Below are 26,043 nucleotides of genomic sequence, written 5' to 3' on the forward strand. Positions count from 1 at the left end.
ATGGGGGGTGGCGGGGGGGCGGATTTGCCGTGCGGCGCTGGATCCGCCTCGCCCCGGGCTATTGCAACTGTTACCACCATTTGCTGGCGCTAACTGGAGGTGCTACAGTACCAAATTTCCCCCACCCCCAGTACGTTCTCCGCCTCACTGCAAACTTGCATCTACGGAAGATCCTGTAGCATATAGAAGTTCCTCTCAACTAGGACCTCAACCATGTTCATAAACCAAATTCTGAAATGCCTTACACATCAATCCTCTGTATTACAGATTCACAATCTCATAAAGTAATGGTTCTGCTGATAGGTTACCTGGGAGTTCATCGTAAACAGCCGTGGGGAACACTGCTCCTCAGTGATTTTGTGAATGTCGCTGTTGTTGCAACTGGTTGTATTTTCATAGTTGACGCTGTCCAAAACGGAGCTGTTTGCATGTATGTTAGTAAATGGGCATGGAATCTGGAACTTCTTGTAGATCACCTAAAACATCCACATAAGGATTGAAATTATTATCGGCAATCATAACACATGAACACTTAGAGGACTTGTATTAAATTATCTCTGCCATTTTAAGACAGGTGACACGGATTAAAATAAACCTGTTTATTGGATTAACTCATTAAAACTTCCGAGAGAGGAATTTGATACAAGCACATTAAGAATTTATACAAAAACGACAACCCGATGATGAGATAATTGAAACTATCTGCTGGAATTGGACCACAGGGCTCTATTCAGCACCTTATTCAGCAGGTTAATGGGATGCTGGCCTTTATATCTAGAGGACCATGGGTTAGAAGTTATGCTGCAGCTATACCAAATCCTGGTTAGACAACACCTGCAGTAATGTGAGCAGTTCTGGGCACTACACCACCTGGGAAGGATATATTGGTCTTGGAGGGAGTTGCAGCATAGGTTTACCAGAATGTTACCCGGACTCCAAGGGTTAAGTTATGAGGAGAGATTACACAAATTAAGGTTGTATTCCCTAGAATTTAGGTTATCTGATCGAGGTTTTCAAGATATTAAGGGGAACAGATAGGGTAGAGAGAAACTATTTCTGTTGGGTGGGGATTCTAGGACTAGGGGACATAGTCTAAAAATTAGAGCCAGACCTTTCAGGAGTGAAATTAGGAAACACTTCTACACACAATGGGTGGGAGAAGTTTGGAACTCTCTTCCGCAAACATAATTGATAGTAGATCAACTGTTAATTTTAAATCGGAGATTGATAGCTTTTTGTTAACCAAAGGTACTAAGGGATATGGGGCAAAGGTCGGTATATGGAGTTAGGTCACAGATCAACCATGATCTCAGTGAATGGCGGAACAGGCTTGAGGGGCTGAATGGCTTACTCCTGTTCCTATGTTCCTATAATTCGTACAATAACATCAACCTTTCACGAGATAAATTAAACTATATTCTGGAATTGGATCACACGCTTTAGTCAGCACCCGAAAATGAAAGTCAAAGCTTTGAACCAGCCAATATTTTCTCCTGGATTAGTCAAAATACTTGTATCTCTCTCTCTGTCCCTCTTCTACTACTTGCAATCTTTGTACAGCTTGTTTGACATGAGCTCTTGCCGTTTGAGCCATCACCAGAAACCCCTAGACTGACTTGCAGCTTCTCGTATTTATTGCAAATGGCTGGAGGGAATAAGTAATTGAGCATTACCCCATGTATAATTCTGTAAATTTACAACGTTAACAGTTGTAAACATGAGGAAAACCACTAGATTAAAAAAGAACAATGACATGCCTCATAATGGCTGCTAACATTTGCAGGACTGAGATCAATAGATTAATGTTAGATAAAGGGATTATAGATCAAAGGCGCGTGAATGGAATTGAGGTACAGAGCAGAATGGCCTACTCCTGTTGCAAATCTATGAGCCACTCGTGTGTTGTCAGATTATCATTGTTCAGAGAATAGAATTCTGCTGTCTGCACAGTCTCCTCACCGAGTATCCTCTACAGATGGAACTTTGCTCCCGACTCCCATCGATCAAGCTGCTGACGTTAACACACTTACCACAATTAGAAAGAAAACCATGCAACTGAGGGAGAAACCGCTGGTGTATCCCAGGTAACCTACAATTAAAAGATGCAGAGAAAGCATTATCCTTCTGAGTGCACCGAATATACTCAATAGAATTCCATCTGATTTCCCCACGGAATTCAAATACAGGAAGTACGATGATGGCTGAAAAGCTCTGCTGGGGAATTTTGTTCATCTGAATTGCCACATAATCCGAAAAGACATAAAAGGCCAGTCTGTACGCACTAAGTGCCCCCTCTTGCAATGTTCCCATTAAGCTGTGCGGCTGCACTACTGGCTTGTCATTGCAAAACTGTATGTGTGTGGTATTTGGAATAGCCCGCTCAGCCACTTAAAACGGCTGCACGGCACCAAAAAAAAAAAATTGGAGGAACTATTGCCTCTCAGTAGTCCCTTGGTTCTGTATTTTTCATGTTAAAACTGCTGGCCACAGACTGCCTGAGAGCAGCCATTTTATGTTGAACCTTCCCCCACACTGTAGCATAAGACACTGTCGTGACATTACATGCTGTGTTCCAGTTACACAACAAATAGAGCACGGACTTCACAAAATGGATTGTTGCCCGGGGCGAGGGGAAGGGATAGAGGGAAGGAGGGGAACAAGAGGAAGGGAGGAGGGGAGAAGGATGAGGAAGGGGAGGAGGAAGGAAGGTCCTACAGATCGTGCCTCTTCCCGGTAATTTTAAAACGTAAAACCTGGGAACAAAGGAAGTGTGTGAGGCATTGTTCACTCTGCAGATATCGTCTCTTTATAATATCAAGGATATTGCAGCAATACAAATAATTCCCATTTATCTTACAGGTCTTGACCCAGTTCCCAGTTTTAGTGGCAATGATCAATGAAGAAATAAAAACTCCTGAGAAATACAGAACAAAAAACACTCAATGAAACATTAATCAATGGATCTATTGCAGTCCTTTGATAACTGTGTAAAATACAGTTGATTGACGTTGACAATATTGTTCCAACCAAACCATTTTCTAACTGTTCAGGTCATCACTCTAGAAAAAAAATGACTTTCAAATGCAAGTTTAACACAAGGAGATAATTGGTGCATTAAATCTCCATTTAAACAGTGAACTAAACCCCAGAACCAACAATAACTTGTATTTATATAGCGCCTTTAATGCAGTAAAACATCCCAAGGCGTTTCACAGGAGTGATATAAGATCATTTTAAAAAATTGACACCGAGCCATACAAGAAGAAATTAGGGCAGGTGACCAAAGGCTTAGTCAAAGAGGTAGGTTTTAAGGAGCATCTTAAAGGAGGAACGAGAGGTAGAGAGGTGGAGATGTTTCGGGAGGGAGTTCCAGAGCTTGGGGCCCTGGCAACAGAAGGCACGGCCACCAATGATTGAGCGTTATAATCAGGGATGCTGAAGAGGGCAGAATTTGAGGAGTGCAGACATCTCGGGGGGGGGGGGGGGGCATTGTGAGGCTGGAGGAGAGGCAAAGCTATGGAGGGATTTGAAAACAAAGATGAGAATTTTGAAATCGAGGTATTGCTTAACCTGGAGCCAATGTAGGTCGGCGAGCACAGGGGTGATGGGTGAGCGGGACTTGGTTAGGACATGGGTAGCCGAGTTTTGGATGAGCTCAAGTTTATGTAGGGTAGAAGGACCCCAATGAAATTCTTGAATGAAAACGAGCGGTGCCTGCACTGTGGAAGCCCCGCCCACTCAGCAGTGGCAATGGCGGCCCTTAAAGTTCGCTTTGCTTTCTCAGATACACAAAGAAAACTGGGGAAATAAACTTTGTGACTTCTGTCAATCCAGGACCAGGGACTACAGTGGAGATCAGGACACCACCAAGGTTGAAGAGTAGATCAGAAGACATGGTAAATGAACAAGTAGTCATTGGGTGGCACCAACCTTGGCCTTCAAGACCCTGTAGACCAGAGAAAGGAGGAAAGAGTGAAGGAAGGAAGGGGGTCCACAGGGTTGAAGTCCTGAGAAAGAATGAGTTAGAGTAAGGGATTCCATTGAATTAATTGAAGGAAGAGTCTAGTTCTCAGTTTTAGACATTGGCAGCACAGGACAACTGCACTAACAGATGCAATTCTGTAGGGGGAGGCGGGGGAACAGGGAAGTCTACAAATACAACAGCTACTAATTAAATGTTCTGGTTCACATTAGCTTTGCCTGCCATTAGCTACGCTGCAGACAGCAGAACAAGCATCCTCCTTCATTGGATACAGATTAAAAATCACTAGCAACAACACACAGTTCAGATGACAAAACACAACTTGAATTTAAAATAAGATTATTTCATAAAAGGCTCCAAAAGCCACGAGAGGATTATTGAAAGATCACCGTGACCCATTTCCGCGGCCCATCTCATTATTAGGAATCTAAGTTGAACCCGATTCAATCTTTCAAATTTCTGCAGAACATCAATAATTAACGAGCATTCATTTTGACAGACAAAGCTCGGACTGTTCACGGCAGTGCAATTACATCTCCTGCGGCTCAGAATTTCTCTGTGCAAGTGCTTTGGAGTTAGCAGCCAGTGTTGCTAACGTCACTTTTCACTAACATTTTAAAAAGGATTCTCAGGGTGTGTGTGGGATAGTTGGGGGGGGGGGGGGGGGGGGGGGGGGGGGGACGGGGGCGGGCGGAGGAGTTGCAGGACAATTTGATGTCCCATTGCACTGGGTGCAAACCCAACAAATTGCTAACAGGTTCGTGACAAGTTCCTGGTCTGGAGGAGGGTGTGCTGTGGTTTCTGATTTTATTAACTATATTCCAGTTCTGGGTCCAGACTCCTCTAAGCCAATGACTGTGGTTTTGCATATAGTTTACAATGTATACCGATTAGTGAATCTGATAATTAACTTAGAAATCAGTCTATTCATTCCACATTAGATTACCTTTCCTATGAAGTTATAACCATCAGGAAAGAGTGAACAGGCTGGGGCTCTTCGCTCTAGAAATGAGAAGGCTGATGGACGACCATTAGTGATCATTAAAATTATGAAGCGGTGTGATAGGGCAGACATAGAGAAGATGTTTCCATTTGTGGAGAAGTTCGAAACCAGGCGCTATAAATATAAGATAGTCACTAATAAAGCTAATCAGGAATTGAGGAGCAACTTCTTTACCCAGTGAGTGGTTAGAATGTGGAACGTGCTACCACAGTAGTATAAAACTTTTACTGTATAAAACACTAGTTAGGTCACAGCTAGAGTACAGTAGAGTTCTGGTCACCACATTACAGGAAAGATGTGATTGCACTAGAGAGGGCACAGAGGAGATTTACGAGGATGTTGCCTGGACTGGAGAAATTTAGCTACGAGGAAAGATTGGATAGGCTGAGTTTATTTTCTTTGGAACAGAGGAGGCTGAGGGGAGACCTTATTAAGATGTATAGAATTATGAGGGGCCTAGATAGAGTGGATAGGAAGGACCTATTTCCCTTAGCAGTCAACAACCAGGGGGCATAGATTTAACATAAATCGGTAGGAGGTTTAGAAGTGATTTGAGGGGAAAGTTCTTCACCCAGAGGGTGGTGGGGGCCTGGAACTCACCCCCTGAAAGGGTGGTAGAGACAGAAACCCTCACCACATTTAAAAGTTGTTTGGATGTGCACTTGAAGTGCAGTAACCTACAGGGCTACGGACCAAGAGCTGGAAAGTGGGATTAATCTGGATAGTTCTTTGACGGCTGGCGCGGACACGATGGGCCGAAATGGCCTCCTTCCATACTGTAAATTTCTATGATTCCATTTTATGATTCACGGGGAGTAGTTGAGGTGAATAGCATAGATATCTTGAAGGGGAAGCTAGAGAAAGGAATAAAAGGATATGCTGATAAGGTGAGATGAAGTAGGGTGGGAAGAGCATAAACACTGGTATAGACCAGTTGGACCGAATGGCCTATTTCTGTGCTGTAATTTGCATGCAATTCTAGACCAATTTTGATATTTCAGCAAATGTCTACATTTAAACAAAAATGTAATGGGGGGGGGGGGGGGGGGGGGGAAATCAATAAACAAATGTACAGTGCACAATGGTTGCAGGCACATGCTACCAGCCAATGCTCCACCATGAGTGCAATACATTGTAGCGCCCATAGGCTCCAAGACCCAGCTTATGTGCTTCAACCAACATTCGCACTCAGGCTTTGCTCATGTGACCGAGGTGTTGGTCCTCAACCACATTATCCAGATTTGCTTCGAGGAGAGGCACGATATTCAGCTAAAAGCACAGGACTGGGAGGGAAATGTGTCCAGGGTGCACTTCAGCTACTTTTACTTGCTAACCAGCAGCTTGGTCCTAGATGCTGTGGAATCCTGTTGTCAGAGAGAATGAGGCACCTCTCCTTAGACCTCTCTGTAATATGCACCCATTCTTGGCCCCATTCCGCCCTCCAGACTTTTTTTTATTCCTTCATGGGATGTGGGCGTCGCCAGCAAGGCCAACATTTATTGCCCATCCCTAATTGCCCTCGCAGAGAACCATTGTTCTTTTCTTGTATAGTTGTTTGGTACAACTGAGTGGCTCGCTAAGCCATTTCAGAAGGTAGTTAAGAGTCAACCACATTGCTGTGGATCTGGAGTCACATATAGGCCAGACCAGGTAAGGACATCAGATGGGTTTTTACAACAATCCGATAGTTTCATGCGCACCATTGTAGATACTAGATTCCAGAATTATTTAATAAATTGAATTTAAATTCCCCAGCTGCCATGGTGGGATTTGAACATGTCTCCGGATCATTAGCCCAGGCCTCTGGATTACTAGTCCAATAACATAACCACTGTGCTACCGCTCCCACTGCAATATCACTCTAGAGCTGACTGGTAGGTGATGCCCCAATGTGGTCTAGAGGGAGTCACCTTCCAAGATTTCCTTTCTGCCAGGTTAGGAATTCACCCCACAGGGAACTGCAAGAGTAAACTAATGTGCTAGCACTCTACCTTGGAATGCCAAATGGACTACTTGTCCCAAATTATTTGGTTTTGAGTTCTTTAAATGGCAGGACCACAGTCCCTAAACTTTAATTGCCTTTAATGGAAAAACTGAAAATTCCTATCCCGATCTAATATTTCAATGTGGCGCAATAACCAATGGCACACTGATCTTCTCACACAGTTTCACAGAAATATTCCGCACACAAGATACTATTACGGAGACTAACCGAGTTGTTTCATTAAGGCCAGAGGCATAACAACCATGATTGTTGCGATGATCACCAGGTAGTTTCCATTCAGGTACCACTCACTGAAACAGAAGAAATAATTAAAATGAAATTTTACACAGATACGCTTGAGAGAAATTAATATCACACATTATGAGTCAAGTGCAGATTTTTCTTTTTAAAGTGAGTGCTGGGAATCTGAAATTACAGCAGAGAACGCTGTGAATATACAGCGAAGACAATGTGAAGATAGGCCACTATTTGGGATAGTAACTTAATCAGGACTAGGGCCGGTGAAGTGAAACTCTGATCAACTCAGAAACCGTTTTGGAAAATACAAACTTCATTTTAACTGAGACAGGAAGTTTTTAAACAATGTCAAAATGTTTCTTTTTCTGATTTATTCCCCTCCCTCTCTTCTTCAAGGAACACTGGTTAGGCCTCAACGCCTGGAGAAATGGGACTGATATTTGGGTCGCAATCGGGGTCCTACAAAAAGTGTAGGGCCCCAATTTACATATCTAAACAGCCTCCTGCCTGTTTTGAGTGGGAGTGCTGGGCGCCCTTTTAAAGTCCTGCCTAAAAGTTAATTCAGGCAGGCAAATGGGTGCACAGGGTCCCCACCTGATTTTGAAATGCTGGTCACCCATTCTTTCAGGCCAGAAACAGGCAGCCAACTGTTGAAAGTCTCTCCCATGGTTCAATGATCTGATTGATGGACTCAACAAGTTGTGTTAATATAATTAATATTACTGTACTCATTGCAATTAAAACAGTTCTCACTAAAGGTTGCTTCCCCTAGTTTTGGGTTGCACTGTGGGCAAGTGACTTCTGCCATTGCAGTTTATGTGCGATGTGGACTCAGCGGTGATCCATACAGTGATTTTCACTCCATGCGTGGAAGCATCTCTCCTCCTCGATGTTGCTTTGACTCAAGTTTGTCATGCTCTTGTCTTGGAGTCAGAAGATCATGGGTTCAACTCCCAATCCAGGAGTTGCAGACGTAAAATAGCTCAACGGGTTGCACTCTGGCCTCTGAGTCAGAAGGTCGTGGGTTCAAGTCCCACTCCAGGGACTTGGAACACAAAAAAATCTAGGCTGACACTCCAGTACAGTGCTGAGGGAGTGCTGCCTTACAGTTGAAACGTTAAACCGAGGCCCTGCCTGTTCTCTCAGGTGGCACTATTTGGAAGAAAAGCAGCGAAGTTATCCCTGGTGTCCTGGCCAATATTTATCCCTTAATCAACATCTAAAACTGGTCATTATCACATTGCTGTTTGTGGGAGCTTGTTGTGCGCAAATTGGCTGCTGCGTTTCCTACATTACAACAGTGACTACACTCCAAAAGTACTTCATTGGCTGTAAAGTGCTTTGTGATGTCCAGTGGTCGTGATAGGTGCCATATAAATGCAAGTCTTTTTTTCTTTCAGTAGATGATAAGTTAAACCGAGACCTTATCGGTCTGTTCCTGTGGTTCAGGGTCATGTTGAAGGTCCTTTGTGAACAAATAGATTAACCGGCCTCTCATCTGTCTGATGATTGTGGGAATCTGCTGTGCACAAATTGATCAAGTCACTCTACTTCAAAGTAAATCATTGCAAATGGAGTGCTTGGAGACATTTTGGAGAGATGTGAAATGCTACATAAATGTGATGCGTCTCTCTCCCCATGCAATTGCCTGGCGAGATTGAGAACACAAACGTTGTATTCCAGCACTCTACAATTGCGTGCACTAGAGAACCAATACAATCCCACCATCGCCTTCCTGTAGGAGCTGAAGGCCAATGCTGCAGTCCTCAATGGACTAACTCCGAAACAGACCTCGTGTGAGAGTATCAATAAGTCACTGACAATAAAGATTCCCTTCATGAAAACCATTGGTGCCTATTTCCAAGTGCACTTCATTTCCCAGTCACTCGAGTACCTCCTGGAATACAGAACAGACGACTGACGCAGCTTAAGGCTGTCTACAGACGGATGTGTCTGCAGACAAGCACTGCACAAATGTTTTAAAAGTTACTCACCACTTGGCAAACAGGACCTTATTCACAACGTGCCTAGAATAACATTTCATTGCCCCTAAAAAAGGAATTTCATTCTTTTTCTTTTGATAAACTGGGCTCAGAACTTGGCTTCATAATCATCAACTCATTAAATAAAATAGTTTAGTATGGGCAAAGTTGGTTTCCATTTTATAATAATTTTCAATAAGAGAGTGATCAACACGGAATGGAGAGCAAGAGAGAGAATATGTATTTATATAGCACCTTTCACAACCTCCAGATGTTCCAAAGCACTTTACAGCTAAAGAAATATTTTTGAAGTGTAGTCACTGTTGTAATGTCGGAAATGCGCGAGCCAATTTGCGCACAGCAAGCTCCCACAAACAGCAATGTGGTAATGACCACATAATCTGTTTTAGTGAGATTGGTTGAAGGATGAAAGCCTTTCTTTTCTTTTCAATGCCTGAAAACATTTTTGGGGGAGGGAGGGGGGGGGTGCGTAGTGCCCCATTTGGGGACGGTAACAGCCACAAGGCTGGACGTCCCGCCCTGCTCGCAGTATTGGGGTTAACGTCCCCGAGAGGAAGTGGAGCGCAAAATAACGTGCTCCACTTCCTCTGTGGGGCGTGAGCGGGGCAGAAGCACAGGAAGGGGGCACACGCTACGCGCTGGGATGCATAGCGATGCCGCGTAGGAGGGACCCTCCCCTTTATTAAAGGGGAGGGCTAAGCTTCAGACTCTGCATGGAACTACCTGGACCACTGAGCAGAGTGCCGGGCTGCAAGATCGTGGCACAGACTCCGTGTTCAATGATGCAACCGGTAAGCCGGACGATTTTTTTTCCTGCAAACGCCACCTCCCCTTTACCTAGCGCCCCGCGAGTGGTCGGCAGCCCGATATGCGCCCCCTGAAGTTGTCACCGTCATTGCCCGGCGCAGCTCCCGAATTTTTGCTCCGGAGCGAAAACGGGTCGCTGTACATGTGATGACGTTGTCACCCCCACAGTGGAGTGGGGTGCTACTGATTACTGCCGCCGCTAAACTCACGCGGAATTTAGTGGGAGTCATTAGTGGTGCGGTGCCTGGGCAAAATGTTATTTATGGAGGTGCGAACGACCCAATTTCTACCCCTTTTTGATTTCTTTGCTTCTTTTTCTTAACAGTTCTTTAAAAGTTCATGTTGTTGAATTGCAGTCTTCCAAATTTGCCGGGTCCACCATTTTGGAAACAAGACTTGAAGCAGTCTGAATCTCCCAGCATGCAGCTGAAAGATCCCTCCAAAAAAACTATTTTGAAACAAAAATGATTTAGAAAGTTGCTAGTAAAATACTGTTGCTGGAAAATGCTACGGGCAAATATTCCAGTGACTCAATCAGGATAAAAACGTCTTTAATAGACTTTATTTATGACATAGATACAATTTAATAAAACAAAATGAAGCAATTCTTTGACAAAGCAAGGGACCTAGGATTGCACTGGCATATCAGAGTAACAGGGCTGTGGGTCGTGCTTGTGATTCACTACAACGTGGGTTACCAATCTCAGCCATGTCCTGGCAATGAGCAGAAAGGTCCAAGAGCAAATTATCTACCCACACCGCAGACCAGAGAGACCAGAGAATGGGAAGGGGGAGAAAATGGAGCACCTGAAATATCTCATTAAAATTAATCTTTAAAGCAAAGCAAAAAATCATTTTTTATTCTGTTCAGAAGTTACTTACTTAAAAGTTAATAATAAAAACACAAATCCTGAAGACAAAGTGCTTTCATGCAGTCAAGCATGGTTTTATGAAAGGGAAATCATGTTTGACAAATTTGCTGGAGTTCTTTGAGGATGTAACGAGCAGGGTGGATAAGGAGGAACCAGTGGATGTGGTGTATTTAGATTTCCAAAAGGCATTTAATAAGGTGCCACACAAGAGGCTACTGCACAAGATGAAAGCTCACAGGGTTGGGGGTAATATATTAGCATGGATAGAGGATTGGTTAACTGACAAAAAACAGAGAGTCGGGATAAATGAGTCATTTTCCGGTTGGCAAACAGTGATTAGTGGGATGCCTCATGGATCGGTGCTGGGTCCTCAACTATTTACAGTCTATATTAATGACTTGAATGAAGGGACCGAGTGTAATGTAGTCAAGTTTGCTGATGATACAAAGATGGGTGGGAAAGCAAATTGTGAGGACGACACAAAAAATCTGCAAAGGGATATAGACAGGCTAAGTGAGTGGGTAAAAATTTGGCACATGTAGTATAATGTGGCAAAATGTGAGGTTATCCACTTCGGCAGAAATAATAGAAAAGAAAATTATAATTTAAATGGAGAAAAATTGCAAAGTGCTGCAGTAGAGAGAGACCTGGGGGTCCTTGTGCATGAAACACAAAAAGTAAGAATGCAAGTACAGCAAGTAATTAGGAAGGCAAATTAATTTTGGCCTTTATTGCAAGGGGGATGGAGTATAAAAGCAGAGAAGTCCTGCTACAACTGTACAGGGTATTGGTGTGGCCAAAGCTGGAGTACTGCATACAGTTTTGGTCTCCGTATTTAAAGAAGAATATACTTGTACTGGAAGCTGTTCAGAGAATGTTCACTAGGTTGATTCCCGAGATGAGGGGGTCGACTAATGCGGATAGGTTGAGTAGGTTGGGCCTATACACACTGGAGTTCAGACGAATGAGAGGTGATCTTATTGAAACTTATAAAGGTAATGAAAGGGCTCGACAGGGAGAATATTTCTACTCCTAGGGGAAACTAAAACTAGGGGACATAGTCTCAGAATAAGGGACCGCCTATTTAAATCTGAGATGAGAAGGAATTTCTTTGAGGATTGTAAATCTATTGAATTCTCTGCCCCAGAGAGCTGTGGAGGTTGGGTCATTGAATATATTTAAGGCGGAGATAGACAGATTTTTGAGCAATAAGGGAGTAAAGGGTTATAGGGAGTAGGCAGGGAAGTGATTGATCTTATTGAATGGCAAAGCAGGTTCACGGTGCCAAATGTCCTACTCCTGCTCTTATTTCTTATGTTCTTATGGCATCTGTGGCTTCCTGGCCACTGCTGACAAACTTAGCAACCAGCCATAATCACCGACAAACTTAGCAACCAGCCATTATCACCGAATAACTTAGCAACCAGCCATAGTTAACTTTAAAATAAATAAGTCGCCAAGAAAGTCACTTGGGCTGCTCCTTCACGTATCCTAGCAACTAGATCAAAAACAGCATGAGTGGCGAGGCAAGCCTCTCTACTCTAGGCCGAGGGAAACCTAGAGAAAGATGAAGAAAATCAACATTTTTAAAAATTGGGAGGGAAATTATGAATTACAGCAGAGGCGATAATAACATCTACAAAAAATAATTTTCCTATTTCATAGAGCCGAGAACAGGTCGTGGAAACCAAACATGGTTTACAGCGACGTTATCTGAAACGCTCCAATTTGTATGTCTGTATAGTACATTTCAAAAATTAATATTTACTTCTACCTTTTACTATTTATTTTTAATTACTCACCTGACATGTTGTTTGAACAGAATTACTGAGGAGCACAGATGCAATCTCAATTGTATCCCGCTTACGGCACTCACCAAGCTCACAAGCCACACACGTGATTCCCTGAGAGTTATCAGGTCAACCCACTCAAGGGATAAAAATTGTATCCCACAGCCCCACACCATAGAGCAACGAGGCACTCTGATTTTAAATTAGCGGGATTATATATTCTTGCTGGGAAAGGGAGGAATCAGGTTGGGTTTTCTCCCTTGATTCCTTTCCAATGAATCATGCTGAAAAGTGAAAGTGTGTGTGTGTGTGTTTATGTTTATGTTTGCGTGTGCATGTGTGTATGTGCACACACCAGGTTTGGAGAGGATCAGGAGTGGCTGTGTTGGCCCTCCCCTGCCATCAAATGTCTGGTTAGCATTCCACTTGGGTAAGGTACTGAAAATTGACTGGCTAATGTGATGTGGCACCCTTAGGAAAAAAAAGAAAAATTTGCATTTATATAGCGCCTTTCACGACCACCAGACATCTCAAAGCACTTTACAGCCAATGAAGTACTTTAGGAGTGTAGTCACTGTTGTAATGTAGGAAACGCAGCAGCCAATTTGCGCCCAGCAAGCTCCCACAAACAGCAATGTGATCATGACCAGATAATCGTTTTTTGTCATTTTGATTGAGGGATAAATATTGGCCAGGACATCGGGAATAACTCCCCACAGCTCTTCAAAATGGCGCCCTGGGATCTTTTATGTTCACTTGAGAGAGCAGATGGGGCCTCGGTTTAACATCTCATCCGAAAGACGGCACCTCCGACAGTGCAGCACTCCCTCAACACTGCACTGGAATGTCAGCCTAGATTTTTGTGCTCAAGTCCCTGGGTTAGGACTTGAACCCACAACCTTCTGACTCAGGTGAGAGTGCTACCCACTGAGCCACAGCGGACACAAAGGATGAGAAAAAAATTGGAATGGAATTGAAAAAAAATCTGTCATTTTTCTTGTATAATTAATTTTTGACTTGTGGGGTTAGAAATTGACATGCACTGTGCCATTTTTCGGGGTGAAAGGGTGCAATGCTGACAAATTTGGCAGTGGATGGCCCGCGCCCAATATGTGTGAATGTTACGACCAGTGCTAAATTCAATGGACCAGTTTTGAGGTGTGGCGGGCGACCGCCAAAAGCAGGCGTTAGGCCTCTTGCATATGTTAATTAGGGCCCAACACCTGTTTCGGGGACCTCTCTGGAAATTGGTTTCCCAATGAGCAGAGCAGGTGTCGGAGCAACATTGTTCCCTCGACTACCAAAGCAGATTGCCTGGTCATTCGCCTCACGTCTGTTTGCCGACAGTTGCTGCAAATCACAGAAAGTAATGAATTGAGTGAAGGGCACTTTGAAGACATTCTGGTGTGGAACGGGGCTGCAGAAGTGCAAGCGCTGTCTTTAACACGTAACACTGTCAGACAGCTCTCAAAGGCCTGGGGCTGGGGTCAGCCGTGACTGTGAGGTTTTAGTTCAGCCGTCAGTGATTTTCCATCCAGCACCTCTGAATGAGCTCTCTGAGAGCAGCAGCCATCCCAGTGTGTGCCAGGACCCAGTGGTCACGGACCTGACCTCCCAAGTTAAATGGATTGCGTGGTTTCACTCCCCAGTCTCTGTTCAACTGAGCCTGCTTGCCACTGATGAGACCATGTAGCAGAGCTGAAGCACAGTGGCGTGATCTCAGAATGAAGCAAAATTAAATCAGCGACTGAAGTAGCAAGTCACATACTTCAGGTGTCAAAGTGTGCAATTCTATTGGATTTTATAGGAAGCACAAACCGGGCAGCATTGAAGTTTAATTTAAAATAATAACTCTGTAAACAATGACCCAATCTGCTTCAATGGCATTTTCCACAAGTTGCCTCTTTTAAAAAATTTGTTGCCGCATCTCTGCTCTTACTATAACCTGGTATTGTTGTGGGAGACCACTTCCTCCCTGGCATGCCGTCAGGTCACTGAGACGCCACGCAAAAGCGGGTCAGAACTGAATTTTGCGCATGTTTCTCAGTGTTTACTCCCTGGCGTCAGACTGCACCCGTTTGAAATACATTCTCTTCCAATGCCAAGCAGGGGTTGTGCTTCCCTGTTTTTCGTTGAGCAGCCAAAGTGAAGGGCCAAGACTCTTGGTGCAGGACAAGAGCGAGAGTTAAAACACTAGTTAGGCTCTAGTTAGGCCACAGCTAGAGTATTGTGTGCAGTTCTGATCACCACATTACAGGAAAAATGTGATTGCACTGGAAAGGGTGCAGAGGAGATTTACGAGGATGTTGCCTGGACTGGAGAATTTTAGCTGTAAGGAAAGATTGGATAGGCTGGGGGTGTTTTCTTTGGAACAGAGGAGACTGAGGGGAGACCTTATTGAGATGTATAAAATGATGAGGGGCCTAGATAGAGTGGATAGGAAGGACCTGCTTCCCTTGGCAGAGGGGTCAATAAACAGGAGGCATAGATTTAAAGTAATTGGTAGGAGATTTAGTGAGGATTTGAGGAGAAGTTTTTTCACTCCGAGGGCAGTGGGTGTCTGAAACTCACTGCCTGAAAGGGTGGTAGAGGCAGAAACCCTCACCGCACTTAAAAGGCACTTGGATATGCACTTGAAGTACTGTAACCTACAAGCCCTTTGTCTGCCAGCACAGACAAGATGGACAAAATGGCCTCCTTCTGTGCTGTAAAGTTCTATGATTCTATGGCAACACCCAGGTTGGAGAGAGCAAAAGGTAAGAGGTGGTAAATCAGGGAATAGTGATGAGGTGTTGCTAATTTTGGCTTTTAAACAATGTGTCCACATACCTGCAAACCCAAATTCAATCTGACTTTCACGTCCAATAGTGTTACTGTCAGAACTCATGATTCACTCAATCGAAGTTCCATCGCAGCATCCAAATAGGATACTTGATGTAGCAGCATTTGAATCACAGCTCGTTATACATAGCAGTACATAGAATTCACAACACCAAGGCAGGCCACTCGGCCCAACCAGTCCGTGACAGCATTTACCCTCCTTCTGCTGTGCCGCTGTGCAACCTCGGGCGAGCACAGAAGGTGCTGTGATGTTAGGTTTGCTGCCTGAACATTTTAAATTTGCCTTAACCTACCTACAATTAAAAAAAAACCTATCCTGACTGGTACTGGACTGCTGTAAATATCCAACTGATGTCCTTTATGGAAGGCCTGGTGAGACAATCAGTTGGTATCAAACCACTACAGCGGTTCAAGGAGACGATCCACCTTCTGGGACAACTCAGGAAGGGCAATGAACGCCGACCTTGCCAACGATGCCCACATCACGAGATTGAATTTTTAAGAAATCTCATCAGCAGCAGTAAAGGTGCTGCAGCATCATGCAGAAGGACATTGTGCCCATTCTCTGCGCATTTTGAAAGTTGCAGAGGGTTATGTAACATCCCGGAGTTAACATGCACGGAGACGGAATTCTCAGGACTGCTCTTGCTTCCCAGGTTCAAGTTCCATTGCCTCTGGGGGAAAGGTATACTTGTATGGATTTCTCGGTTTGTTTTTTTTAAAAAGTGCTCTCCATTGCATTGTGTCAGCGAGATGGCAACCCAGAGCTCATATGCTGGCTCAGTTTTTCCAAGCGGTGTCTGCGGGCCTTGTTCTGGAGCTCGGGCAGGATTGAGGCACCAATGTTGCTGTCGTTCTCCATGCCATTTTGCCTGAAAGAACCCAGTGTTTTCACTTTGGCCCCGACAGTAGCAGCAGTCTTTGGTCTGGGCCTCGTAATCCTGTTACAGACGGCCTGTTTTATGGTTAAAGGCCTGAATGGGTGAGGCTGTTACTGGACTGCTCAACGCCTCAGAATAGAGACTGTAATGGTAGACAGGCCGGCCTAATGCCTTAACCCCTTCATTCCTAGCATGCAGCACATTCATTTCATGGACTGCCAAAATTAATGGGGAAGATTTCCTCTGTGCACCATGTATAATAAAATTGTTGTCCCTGCTATGAAGAACAGATTTATGATTTCTTTACAGAGAGAGGAACTGTTCCACTTACATCGGGACTTTTTTAAACATCTGCTTTAGATCGAAGAATCAATGCGGTATTTAAAGAACGGCTTTGGTAAGACATACAAGTACTGTACACTTTTTATCACCGAACATACCACGCAAGCTCCTTCTCAGATAGTCAAATCCTGAGAAGATGAGAGGGGGAGGAAAAATATTTTTAAACAATTTGAAGACAGTTCAAATTGCACTGCAGCTCCCAGTAAAAGTATCAATTTACCTCACAGAAAGAAAGAGTCGGACAGCAGCACCAACCGTACCAAAGAGCCAGCGCCATGGGCCCAATGGCCTCCTTCGGTGCTGCATCTTTCTATGATTCTTTGAGTCGTACAAATCAAGGATACATCATGGATGTGTGTGTGTATTTAAATCTATTTTTTAAGATTATTTTAAGCTGAAACTTGTGTACAAATATCGAAGCATTATTTTTGTTGTTGTAATAATTCCCTTCATCAATATTTTGATTATCTTAGATACAGCAGAGGGAATGCCATTCGCACTATTGTGTCCGTGCCGGCTCTTTGTAAGAGCTATCCAATTAGTCCCACTGTCCCTGCTCATGCCCCATAGCTCTGCAAAATTTTCTTTTTTAACTATATATCCAATTTCCTTTTGAAAGTTACTATTGAATCTACTTCCACAACCCTTTCAGGCAGTGCATTCCAGATCATTACAAATCGCTGAGTTAAAAAAAAAATGTTCTCATCGCCCCACTCCACCGCAGCCCCACCCCCCCGCCCCGCCTCCAGCTTTTTTGTCAATGATCTTAAATCTGTGTCCTCTGGTTGCCGACCCTCCTGCCATTAGAAACACTTTCTCCCTAACTACCCTATCAAAACCCCTCATCATTTTGATCACCTATTAAATCTCCCTTTAACCTTCTTTGCTCCGAGGGGAACAATCACAGTTTCTCCAGTCTCTCCACATTACTGAATTCCCCCATCTCCAGTACCATCTTCTCCCTTTTGTCATGCTGATCCAGCATGCACCATTCTATAGCCAAGTTGTCAGCCATTTTGCCCTCACTGTGGGTATTCACCCATCTTTCCTCGGCTGCTACACCCCAGCTCTTAATAAATACTAGTCTAGTTTAGTATGATGGCCCGTATCACAGATTTTGTGCCATGACAGCATGCTTTCACAGAACTGCTCCCTCCCCTGGGGATGCTGATGCAAACACTGCTAAAGGTTGCATTTGATTTCCAGATTTGTTCCTTTGCTTTAATCAAACGCGGGCCAAAACCATCATTGGCATTCTGTATCATAACTGTAGGGCATCTGCGCGACTGTGGAACTTCAGGATTTCACCAATGGAACCCCCGGCTGTAACAGAGAGCTTCCAAGTACCTGAGCCAGTTACAGCTAGAGCAGTCCGCATATAGATTGGGCAGCGATCAGCCCTCATATCTCTGCAGCTGTCCTGTTCCGTTCACTGTCAAGGCCGTATTGGGGATTGCGCCATTTCTTTGTTCATCGAGTCAAATGACAAATGTTTAAGAGCAGCTCTGTTTTTGCACTCGCAAACGCACATGTAGAGGCCTTGTGTCTTGCTCTGGTTTAATATTTAATTTTCTTAACCTGTACTCTGGTTCGACAAGGAGGAACTCCAAAAACAAATCCCGTCACCAATGATTTGTCTTTAACTGTTTAACCTACTGAATAAACAGGAAAATCATCATTTGGCAAATATAACAACCGATGTGATACTTGGGTTCATCTCTACCACGGTGAATAACCGAAACTTCACAAAGTTGCACTGTGCATAACCCTTACCCTGCTGAATAAGCAAGAAATCAATACACTTGACAGTGCATAACCCTTACTGTTGCTGAATACACAGCAGTTCCCTACAGTCGCAGTGAGTAACCCTTACTCTGCTCGACAAAAGTCACAGCGCCAATCCTTACCCTGTTGAAGTCTCATTTATTCAGATGCCAAGTTTCCTATCTACATTAAGCATTCCATTTTCCTACCATGCCCTGCTGAAAGGCCATCTCCATACATGTGTATAATCCCTACCTGCAGAAACACCTACACAGCAAGTAATCCTTACCCTGCTGAGTAAAAGGGAAACTCCATATAAAATGCAGTGTGTAACCTTCACCTTGCTGATCAACAGAAGTATTGCATAATTACACAATGAGTAACAATTTCCCTTTGAAGAAACATGAACTCATATCATTAGCTATTCAAAATATACTTTTTTTCTCCCTTTCTTTTCAGTCCCTCTTACATCGTGTTCCATCCAATTATCATAGAATCATAGAAATCTATAGCACGGAAGGAGGCCATTTCGGCCCGTCCTGTCCACGCCGGCCAACCAAGAGCTATCCAGTCTAATGCCACTTTTCAGCTCTTAGTCCGTAGCCTTGTAGGTTACAACACTTAAAGTGCACATCCAAGTAGCTTTTAAATGGGATGAGGGCTCCTGCCTCTACCACCCTTTCAGGCAGTGAGTTCCAGACCCCCACCACCCTCTGGGTGAAGAAATTCCCCTCATATCTCCTCTAAATCTCCCCCCAATTACTTTAAATCTATGCCCCCTGGTTGTTGACCCCTCTGCCAAGGGAAACAGGTCCTTCCTATCCACTCTATCCAGGCCCCTCATCATTTTATACATCTCAATAAGGTCTCCCCTCAGCCTCCTCTGTTCCAAAGAAACCAGACCCAGCATCTCCAATCTTTCCTCAGAGCCAAAATTCTCCAGTCCAGGAAACATTCTTGTAAATCTCCTCTGCACCCGTTCCAGTGCAATCACATCTTTCCTATAATGTGGTGACCAGAACTGCACACAGTCCTCCAGCTGCGGCCGAGCCAGTCTTTTATACAGTTCAAGCATAACGTCCTTGCTCTTGTATTCCATGTCTTGACTAATAAAGGCAAGTATTCCATATGCCTCTTAACCACCTTTTCTACCTGGCCTGCTACCTTCAGGGACCTGTGGGCCTGCACTCCAAGGTCCCCTTGTTCCTATATTGTGTGTCAGCTGTGGCTCAGTGAGTCGCACCCTCAGCTCAGAAGGTTGTGGGTTTAAGTCCCACTCCAGGGACTTGAGCACAAAGTCCAGACTGACACTTCAGTGCAGTGCTGAGGGAGTGCTGCACTGTCAGAGGTGCCGGCTTTCGGATGAGATGTTAAACCGAGGCCCCGTCTGCTCTCTCAAGTGGAAGTAAAAGATCTATGGCACTGTTTCGAAGAAAAGCAGGGGAGCTATCCCCGGTGTCCTGGCCACTATTTGTCCATATCACATCTGGTCATTATCACATTGCTGTTCGGAGCTTGGGAGCTTGCTGTGCACAAATTAGCTTCCGCATTTCCTACATTACAACAGTGACTACACTTATAAAAAGTACTTCATTGGCTGTGAAGTGCTTTGGGATGTCTGTTGGGCGTGAAAGGCGCTATATAAATGCAGGCTTTCTTTCTTTCCAGTCTCCAACTGAAAGGACAGGCAGTCAATCTCCCTTCCAGAGCCATTATAGAATAGAATCATGGAATGTTTACAATTCAGAAGGAGACCATTCGGCCCATCGAGCCCGTGCTGGCTCTCTGCAAGAATGCTTCAAATAGTCCCACTTTCCCGCCCTTTCCCCATAGACCTGCAAATTTTTATCCTTCAGGTATTATCCAACTCCTTTTTGAAAGCCACGATTGAGTTTGCCACCACATCAGGCAGTGCATTCCAGATCATAACCACTCACTGCGAAAAAAAACTTTTCCTCATGTCACCTTTGTTTTTTTTTGCCAATTAGCTTCAATCTGTGTCCTCTGGTTCTCGAGCCTTCTGCCAATGGGAGCAGTTTTTCTCCATCGACTCTGTCTAGACCTCTCATGATTTTGAACACTTCTATCAAATCACCCCTCAACCTTCTCTGCTCGAAGGAGACCAACTTCTCCAGTCTATCTACGTAACTGAAGTCCCTCATCCCTGGAGCCATTCTTGTAAATCTTTTCTGCACCCTCTCTTTGGCCTTCACAGCCTTCCTAAAGTGCGGTGCCCAGAATTTGACACAATACTTCAGTTGAGGCCGAACCAGTGTTTAATAAAGGTTCATCATAACTTCTTACAAGCTGATAGCAAATGAGCAACAGTAGGCAATTTCCTTTCCTCCCTCTGGATAAACACCAGCGGCAGAAATTTCCACGGGGATTTCCTCGATCTTCTGTTATCATGGACCCCATTTCCCCCCCCCCCCCCCGAATCCCCCCTGCCCGGCGTTTACGCCGATCTTCCACTGAAGTTACGGCGAGCGGGCAAGAAATCGGGAGCCCCCGCGCCCCCACCGCCCTCCCCCCAACCCCGCCCCCACACACACCTCCCCCCCACCCCCCTGCCGCCCCCCGCCCCCTCCCCATGGAAATTTTACCTCCAGGCTTCTGCTACGCATTACCAAATTATGTCATGGTTAAGAGCCATGCCCCGACTCCAACTCCCACCCAAAGCCGGCGGGAATGACCTCACTCCTGTCAGGTGGAACTCAAAATTAGGTGAGGGTCATGTTGCTGCCAGAGACCCACAGAAATGGTCCTCAGCAAAGCAAGTAGGGATTTGGGAGGAGCATGTCGGCAGGCCCACAAGGAACTTTAAAAGATGTTTTGAAAAGAACTTACCTCGGACTAGATCCTTGGCCGGAGACCATTCAGGTCGTAGTTGGGTCGACGGTTAAAATGGCAGCCATTTAAACCAGGCCCCCCGCTTCTCTGAGGTGGGTGGCCTTCCCATGCCCGTAGGACAGGTAAGTAAAAATGGTGAGGATCGGGAATATGATGCAACCCCCTTTCATTTCAATCCCCCTCACCCACACCAAGGATGGGGGGGTTAAAATTGGCCCTTAAGATTCTATTCAGATAATGCATCCAAATTTAAAAGTACAAGGAGTTAAGTGTCGAGTGCATGGAGTTTAAATATAATAAAATATTATTTACTAAATACAATAGTGGCACCATGAATATGGAATGTCAATACTGTACCGAACTTTATTTTCATTGTATTCACCGGCTGCCAAATTAAACATCCTGTATCCTTTCTACGATGTCCAAGTGGAATAACAAGCATCTGTTAGATGGCTTGTCCAATGGACCAATGGGTAAATGCACTGTATGGTATGATACGGAGACATACAGACCAGGAAACCTCCAGATTTGACCCATAAACTGAGCTGTCTCAACAACTTATGTTTATAACCTTTAACATATGAAAATGTTCCAAGGCACTTCACAGGAGCGTTATCAAACAACATTTGACACCAAGCCACATAAGGAGATATTAGGGCCGATGAAGGTACATTTTAAGGAGCATCTTAAAGGAGGAAAGAAAGATAGAGAGGCAGTGAGGTTTAGGGAGGGAATTCCAGAGCATAGGGCCTTGGCAGCTGATGGCACGGCCACCAATGGTGGCGCAATTAAAATCAGGGATGCTCAAGAAGCCAGAATTGGAGGAGCACCGATATCTTTGAGGGTTGTATAGCCAAGGAAGATTACAGAGTTAGGGAGGGGAGAGGCCACGGAGGGATTTTAAAACAAGGATGACAATTTTACAATCTCAGCTGGAGCATTGCTGAAGCCCTCTAATTGGCCTTGGTGCCAAGGTTCAGTAATATCATTTATAGGTGTTCACATTATTCTAATTCTCTGGAGCTTGAAGGAATAGCAAAGGTCAGAATTCCCTTGGGACTTCTCCTGCTCTGCTGGTAGAAGATTGGCAGTAACCCCCTTTACACAGATTTTTTAAAAAGGGGTTTCCGCTGAGCTGCTGTTAAAGTACCGGCGGAGCTACGGAAGGCGGCCCAGGATAATTTACCCCCTTCCCCAGTCCCAAACATTTATTTCAGCCTTTTTACCTTTCAGGAGCTCCTACTCACCCAGCTTTCTCCTCAACATTCAGAAAGGCCTGTATCACCAGGGGAAGCTCATACTTCACGATGTAGAGATAACTGGACATGGCTGAAAGCAGACAAAGCAGATTAGGTTGAGCTTGGAGCTGAAATCCAGACAATGAACCACGGCAGATTACATGTCTCCCTTTGGGCAAATGGGCCTCCAGACATTTCAGACACCTTGTCCCAGAGGAACAGAGGCTGGCAGTGTGAGCTGCGAGGAGGATGCTATGAGGCTGCAGAGTGACTTGGATAGGTTAGGTGAGTGGGCAAATGCATGGCAGATGAAGTTTAATATGGATAAATATGAGGTTATCCACTTTGGTGGTAAAAACAGAGAGACAGACTATTATCTGAATGGTGACAGATTAGGAAAAGGGGAGGTGCAACGAGACCTGGGTGTCATGGTACATCAGTCATTGAAGGTTGGCATGCAGGTACAGCAGGCGGTTAAGAAAGCAAATGGCATGTTGGCCTTCATAGAGAGGGGATTTGAGTAGAGGGGCAGGGAGGTGTTACTACAGTTGTACAGGGCCTTGGTGAGGCCACACCTGGAGTATTGTGTACAGTTTTGGTCTCCTAACTTGAAGGACATTCTTGCTATTGAGGGAGTGCAGCAAAGGTTCACCAGACTGATTCCCGGGATGGCGGGACTGACATATCAAGAAAGACTGGATCAACTGCGCTTGTATTCACTGGAATTCAGAAGAATGAGAGGGGATCACATAGAAACGTTTAAAATTCTGACGGGTTTAGACAGGTTAGATGCAGGAAGAATGTTCCCAATGTTGGGGAAGTCCAGGACCAGGGGTCACAGTCTAAGGATAAGGGGTAAGTCATTTAGGACCGAGATGAGGAGAAACTTCTTCACCCAGAGAGTGGTGAATCTGTGGAATTCTCTACCACAGAAAGTTGTTGAGGCCAATTCACTAAATATATTCAAAAAGGAGTTAGATGTAGTCCTTACTACTAGGGGGATCAAGGGGTATGGCGAGAAAGCAGGAATGGGGTACTGAAGTTGCATGTTCAACCATGAACTCATTAAATGGCGGTGCAGGCTCGAAGGGCCGAATGGCCTACTCCTGCACCTATTCTTTATGTTTCTATGTTTCTATGAAAGCTTTCATAGGAGTAATAATTCCTATGCTTCCTGCACAAGATAAAAGCTCAGGGGGTTGGGAATAATATAGTAGCTTGGATAGCGGATTGGTTAACTAATAGAAAACAGAAAGTCGGTATAAATGGGTCATTTTCCGGTTGGCAAATGGTAACTAGTGGGGTACCACAGGGATCGGTGCTGGGGCCTCAACTATTTACAGTCTATAATAATGACTTGGCTGAAGGAACATAGTGTAATGTAGCCAAGTTTGCTGATGATACAAAGATGGGTGGGCAAGCAAGTTGCGAGTAGGACACAAGGAATCTGCAAAGGGATATAGACAGGCTAAGTGAGTGGGCAAACATTTAGCAGATGGAGTATAATGTGGAAAAGTATGAAGTTATCCACTTTGGCAAGAATAAAAAAAGCACATTTTTACTTAAATGGAGAGAGATTACAAAATGGTGCAGTACAAAGGGACCTGGGGGTCTTTGTGTATGAAACACAAAAAGTTAGTATGCAGGTACAGCAAGTAATCAGAAAACCAAATGGAATGTTGGCCTTTATTGCAAGGGGGATAGAGTATAAAAGTAGGGAAGTCCTGCTGCAATGGTACAGGGTATTGGTGAGGCCACATTTAGAGTACTGCATACAGTTTTGGTCTCCTTATTCAAGGAGGGAATACTTGCATTGGATGCAGTTCAGAGAAGGTTCACTCGGTTGATTCCTGAGATGAGGTGGTTGACTTATGAAAAAAGATTGAGTAGGTTGGGCCTATACTCATTATGGCTTAGAAGAATGAGAGGGGATCTTATTTAAACATATGATATTGAGGGGGCTGGACAGGGTAGATGCAGAGAGGATGTTTCCACTCATGGAGGAATCTAGAACAAGGGGGCATAGTTTAAGAAGAAGGGGTCGCCCGTTTAGAACTGAGATGAGGAGGAATTTCTTCTCTGAAGGTGGAAAATCTGTGGAATTCTCTACCCCAGAGAGCTGTGGAGGCTGGGTCATTGAATATATTTAAGGTAGAGATACAGATTTTTGAAAGATAAGGGAGTAAAGGGTTATGGGGAGCGGGCAGTGAAGTGGAGTTGAGCCCAAGATCAGATCAGCAATGATCTTATAGAATTATGGAGCAGATTTGAGGGGCCGAATGGCCTACTCCTGCTCCTATTTCCTATGTTCCTTTGCTACAAAAGTGACCTCACTTCAAAAACACTCAATTGGCTGTAAAACAGTTTGGGACATCCCGAGGTCGTGAAAGGCGCTATAGAAATGCAAGTCTCTTCTTTTTTTTCATTTTTCTCTTAAAAATATACAAGTGGCAAAGCCAATTTTGACCATGCATCTACCCTTTGTGTGGATGGTTACAAGGTTGAGTTGGCAGAGGCTGAGTTCTCAAACATGGCCAATGGCAGATAGAGGGGAAAATAAAAAGAGGACAAAGGATTACATCAACAGAGGATGCGTGTTAGGGACCCAGGCGATAGTTATTAGTCATCCAGCGGGCAGACTTAATTGAAAGCCACAGCTGCTCTATGATGCTGGACCTACCCACTGAATTAATATTGTGTGCAACGGATCACCAATACATGATATAAATAGAAACAGTCGGCTTCAGGTCAGTTTGAAAGGTGCAGACAGACTTGCAGAAGACGCAGGTGTTATGGTGCATACTGATATCAATGAATATGTGATATTAATGGAAGAATGTGACACTATGTTGTAGTATCCTGGCAGTGATTGTGCATTTTCACTGGGTTGTGTATGTTGCAGGGCTGTAGTACACCAATTAAGAGAGATATGTATTTCGGATGAGACGTTAGTGTGGAAGTCTTGTTACAACTGTACAGAGTTTTAGTGGGACCACACCTGGAGTACTGCATACAGTTTTGGTCTCCTTATTTAAGGAGGGTTATACTTGCTTTGGAGGCAGTTCAGAGAAAGTTCACTAGGTTAATTCCGGAGATGAAGGAGTTGTCTTATGAAGAAAGGTTGAGCAGATTGGGCGATACTCATTGGAGTTTAGAAGAATGAGAGGTGATCTTATTGAAACGCGTAAGATACTGAGGGGGCTGGACAGGATGTTTCCCCTCATGGGGGAATCTCGAACTGGGGGCATAGTTTCAGAAAAAGGGGGCGCCCATTTAAAACGGAGATAAGGAGGAATTTCTTCTCTCAGATGGTTGTGAATCTTTGACGTTCTCTACCCCAGATAGCTGTTGAGGCTGGGTCATGAATATATTTAAGGTCGAGATAGACAGATTTTTGAACGATCGGGGAGTCAAGGGTTATGGGGGGG

The 26,043-nt window shown here is 44.4% G+C and overlaps 1 protein-coding gene across 1 annotated transcript in view; it reads right to left on the bottom strand.

The window, feature by feature from the left end:
• Nucleotides 1-26,043, bottom strand: part of slc38a3b (solute carrier family 38 member 3b) — a 154,677-nt gene that overhangs the window by 52,360 nt on the left and 76,274 nt on the right. Inside the window, exons 7-10 of the mRNA XM_070895528.1 lie at nucleotides 22,625-22,706; nucleotides 7,198-7,280; nucleotides 2,031-2,089; nucleotides 309-476 (exon numbers count right to left, since the gene is read on the bottom strand). Coding sequence (XP_070751629.1) covers nucleotides 309-476; nucleotides 2,031-2,089; nucleotides 7,198-7,280; nucleotides 22,625-22,706 — 392 coding nt within the window. The remainder of the gene's footprint in view (nucleotides 1-308; nucleotides 477-2,030; nucleotides 2,090-7,197; nucleotides 7,281-22,624; nucleotides 22,707-26,043) is intronic.

The sequence above is a fragment of the Pristiophorus japonicus genome, chromosome 12, assembly GCF_044704955.1.
Source record: "Pristiophorus japonicus isolate sPriJap1 chromosome 12, sPriJap1.hap1, whole genome shotgun sequence".
NCBI classification, from domain to species: Eukaryota; Metazoa; Chordata; class Chondrichthyes; family Pristiophoridae; genus Pristiophorus; species Pristiophorus japonicus.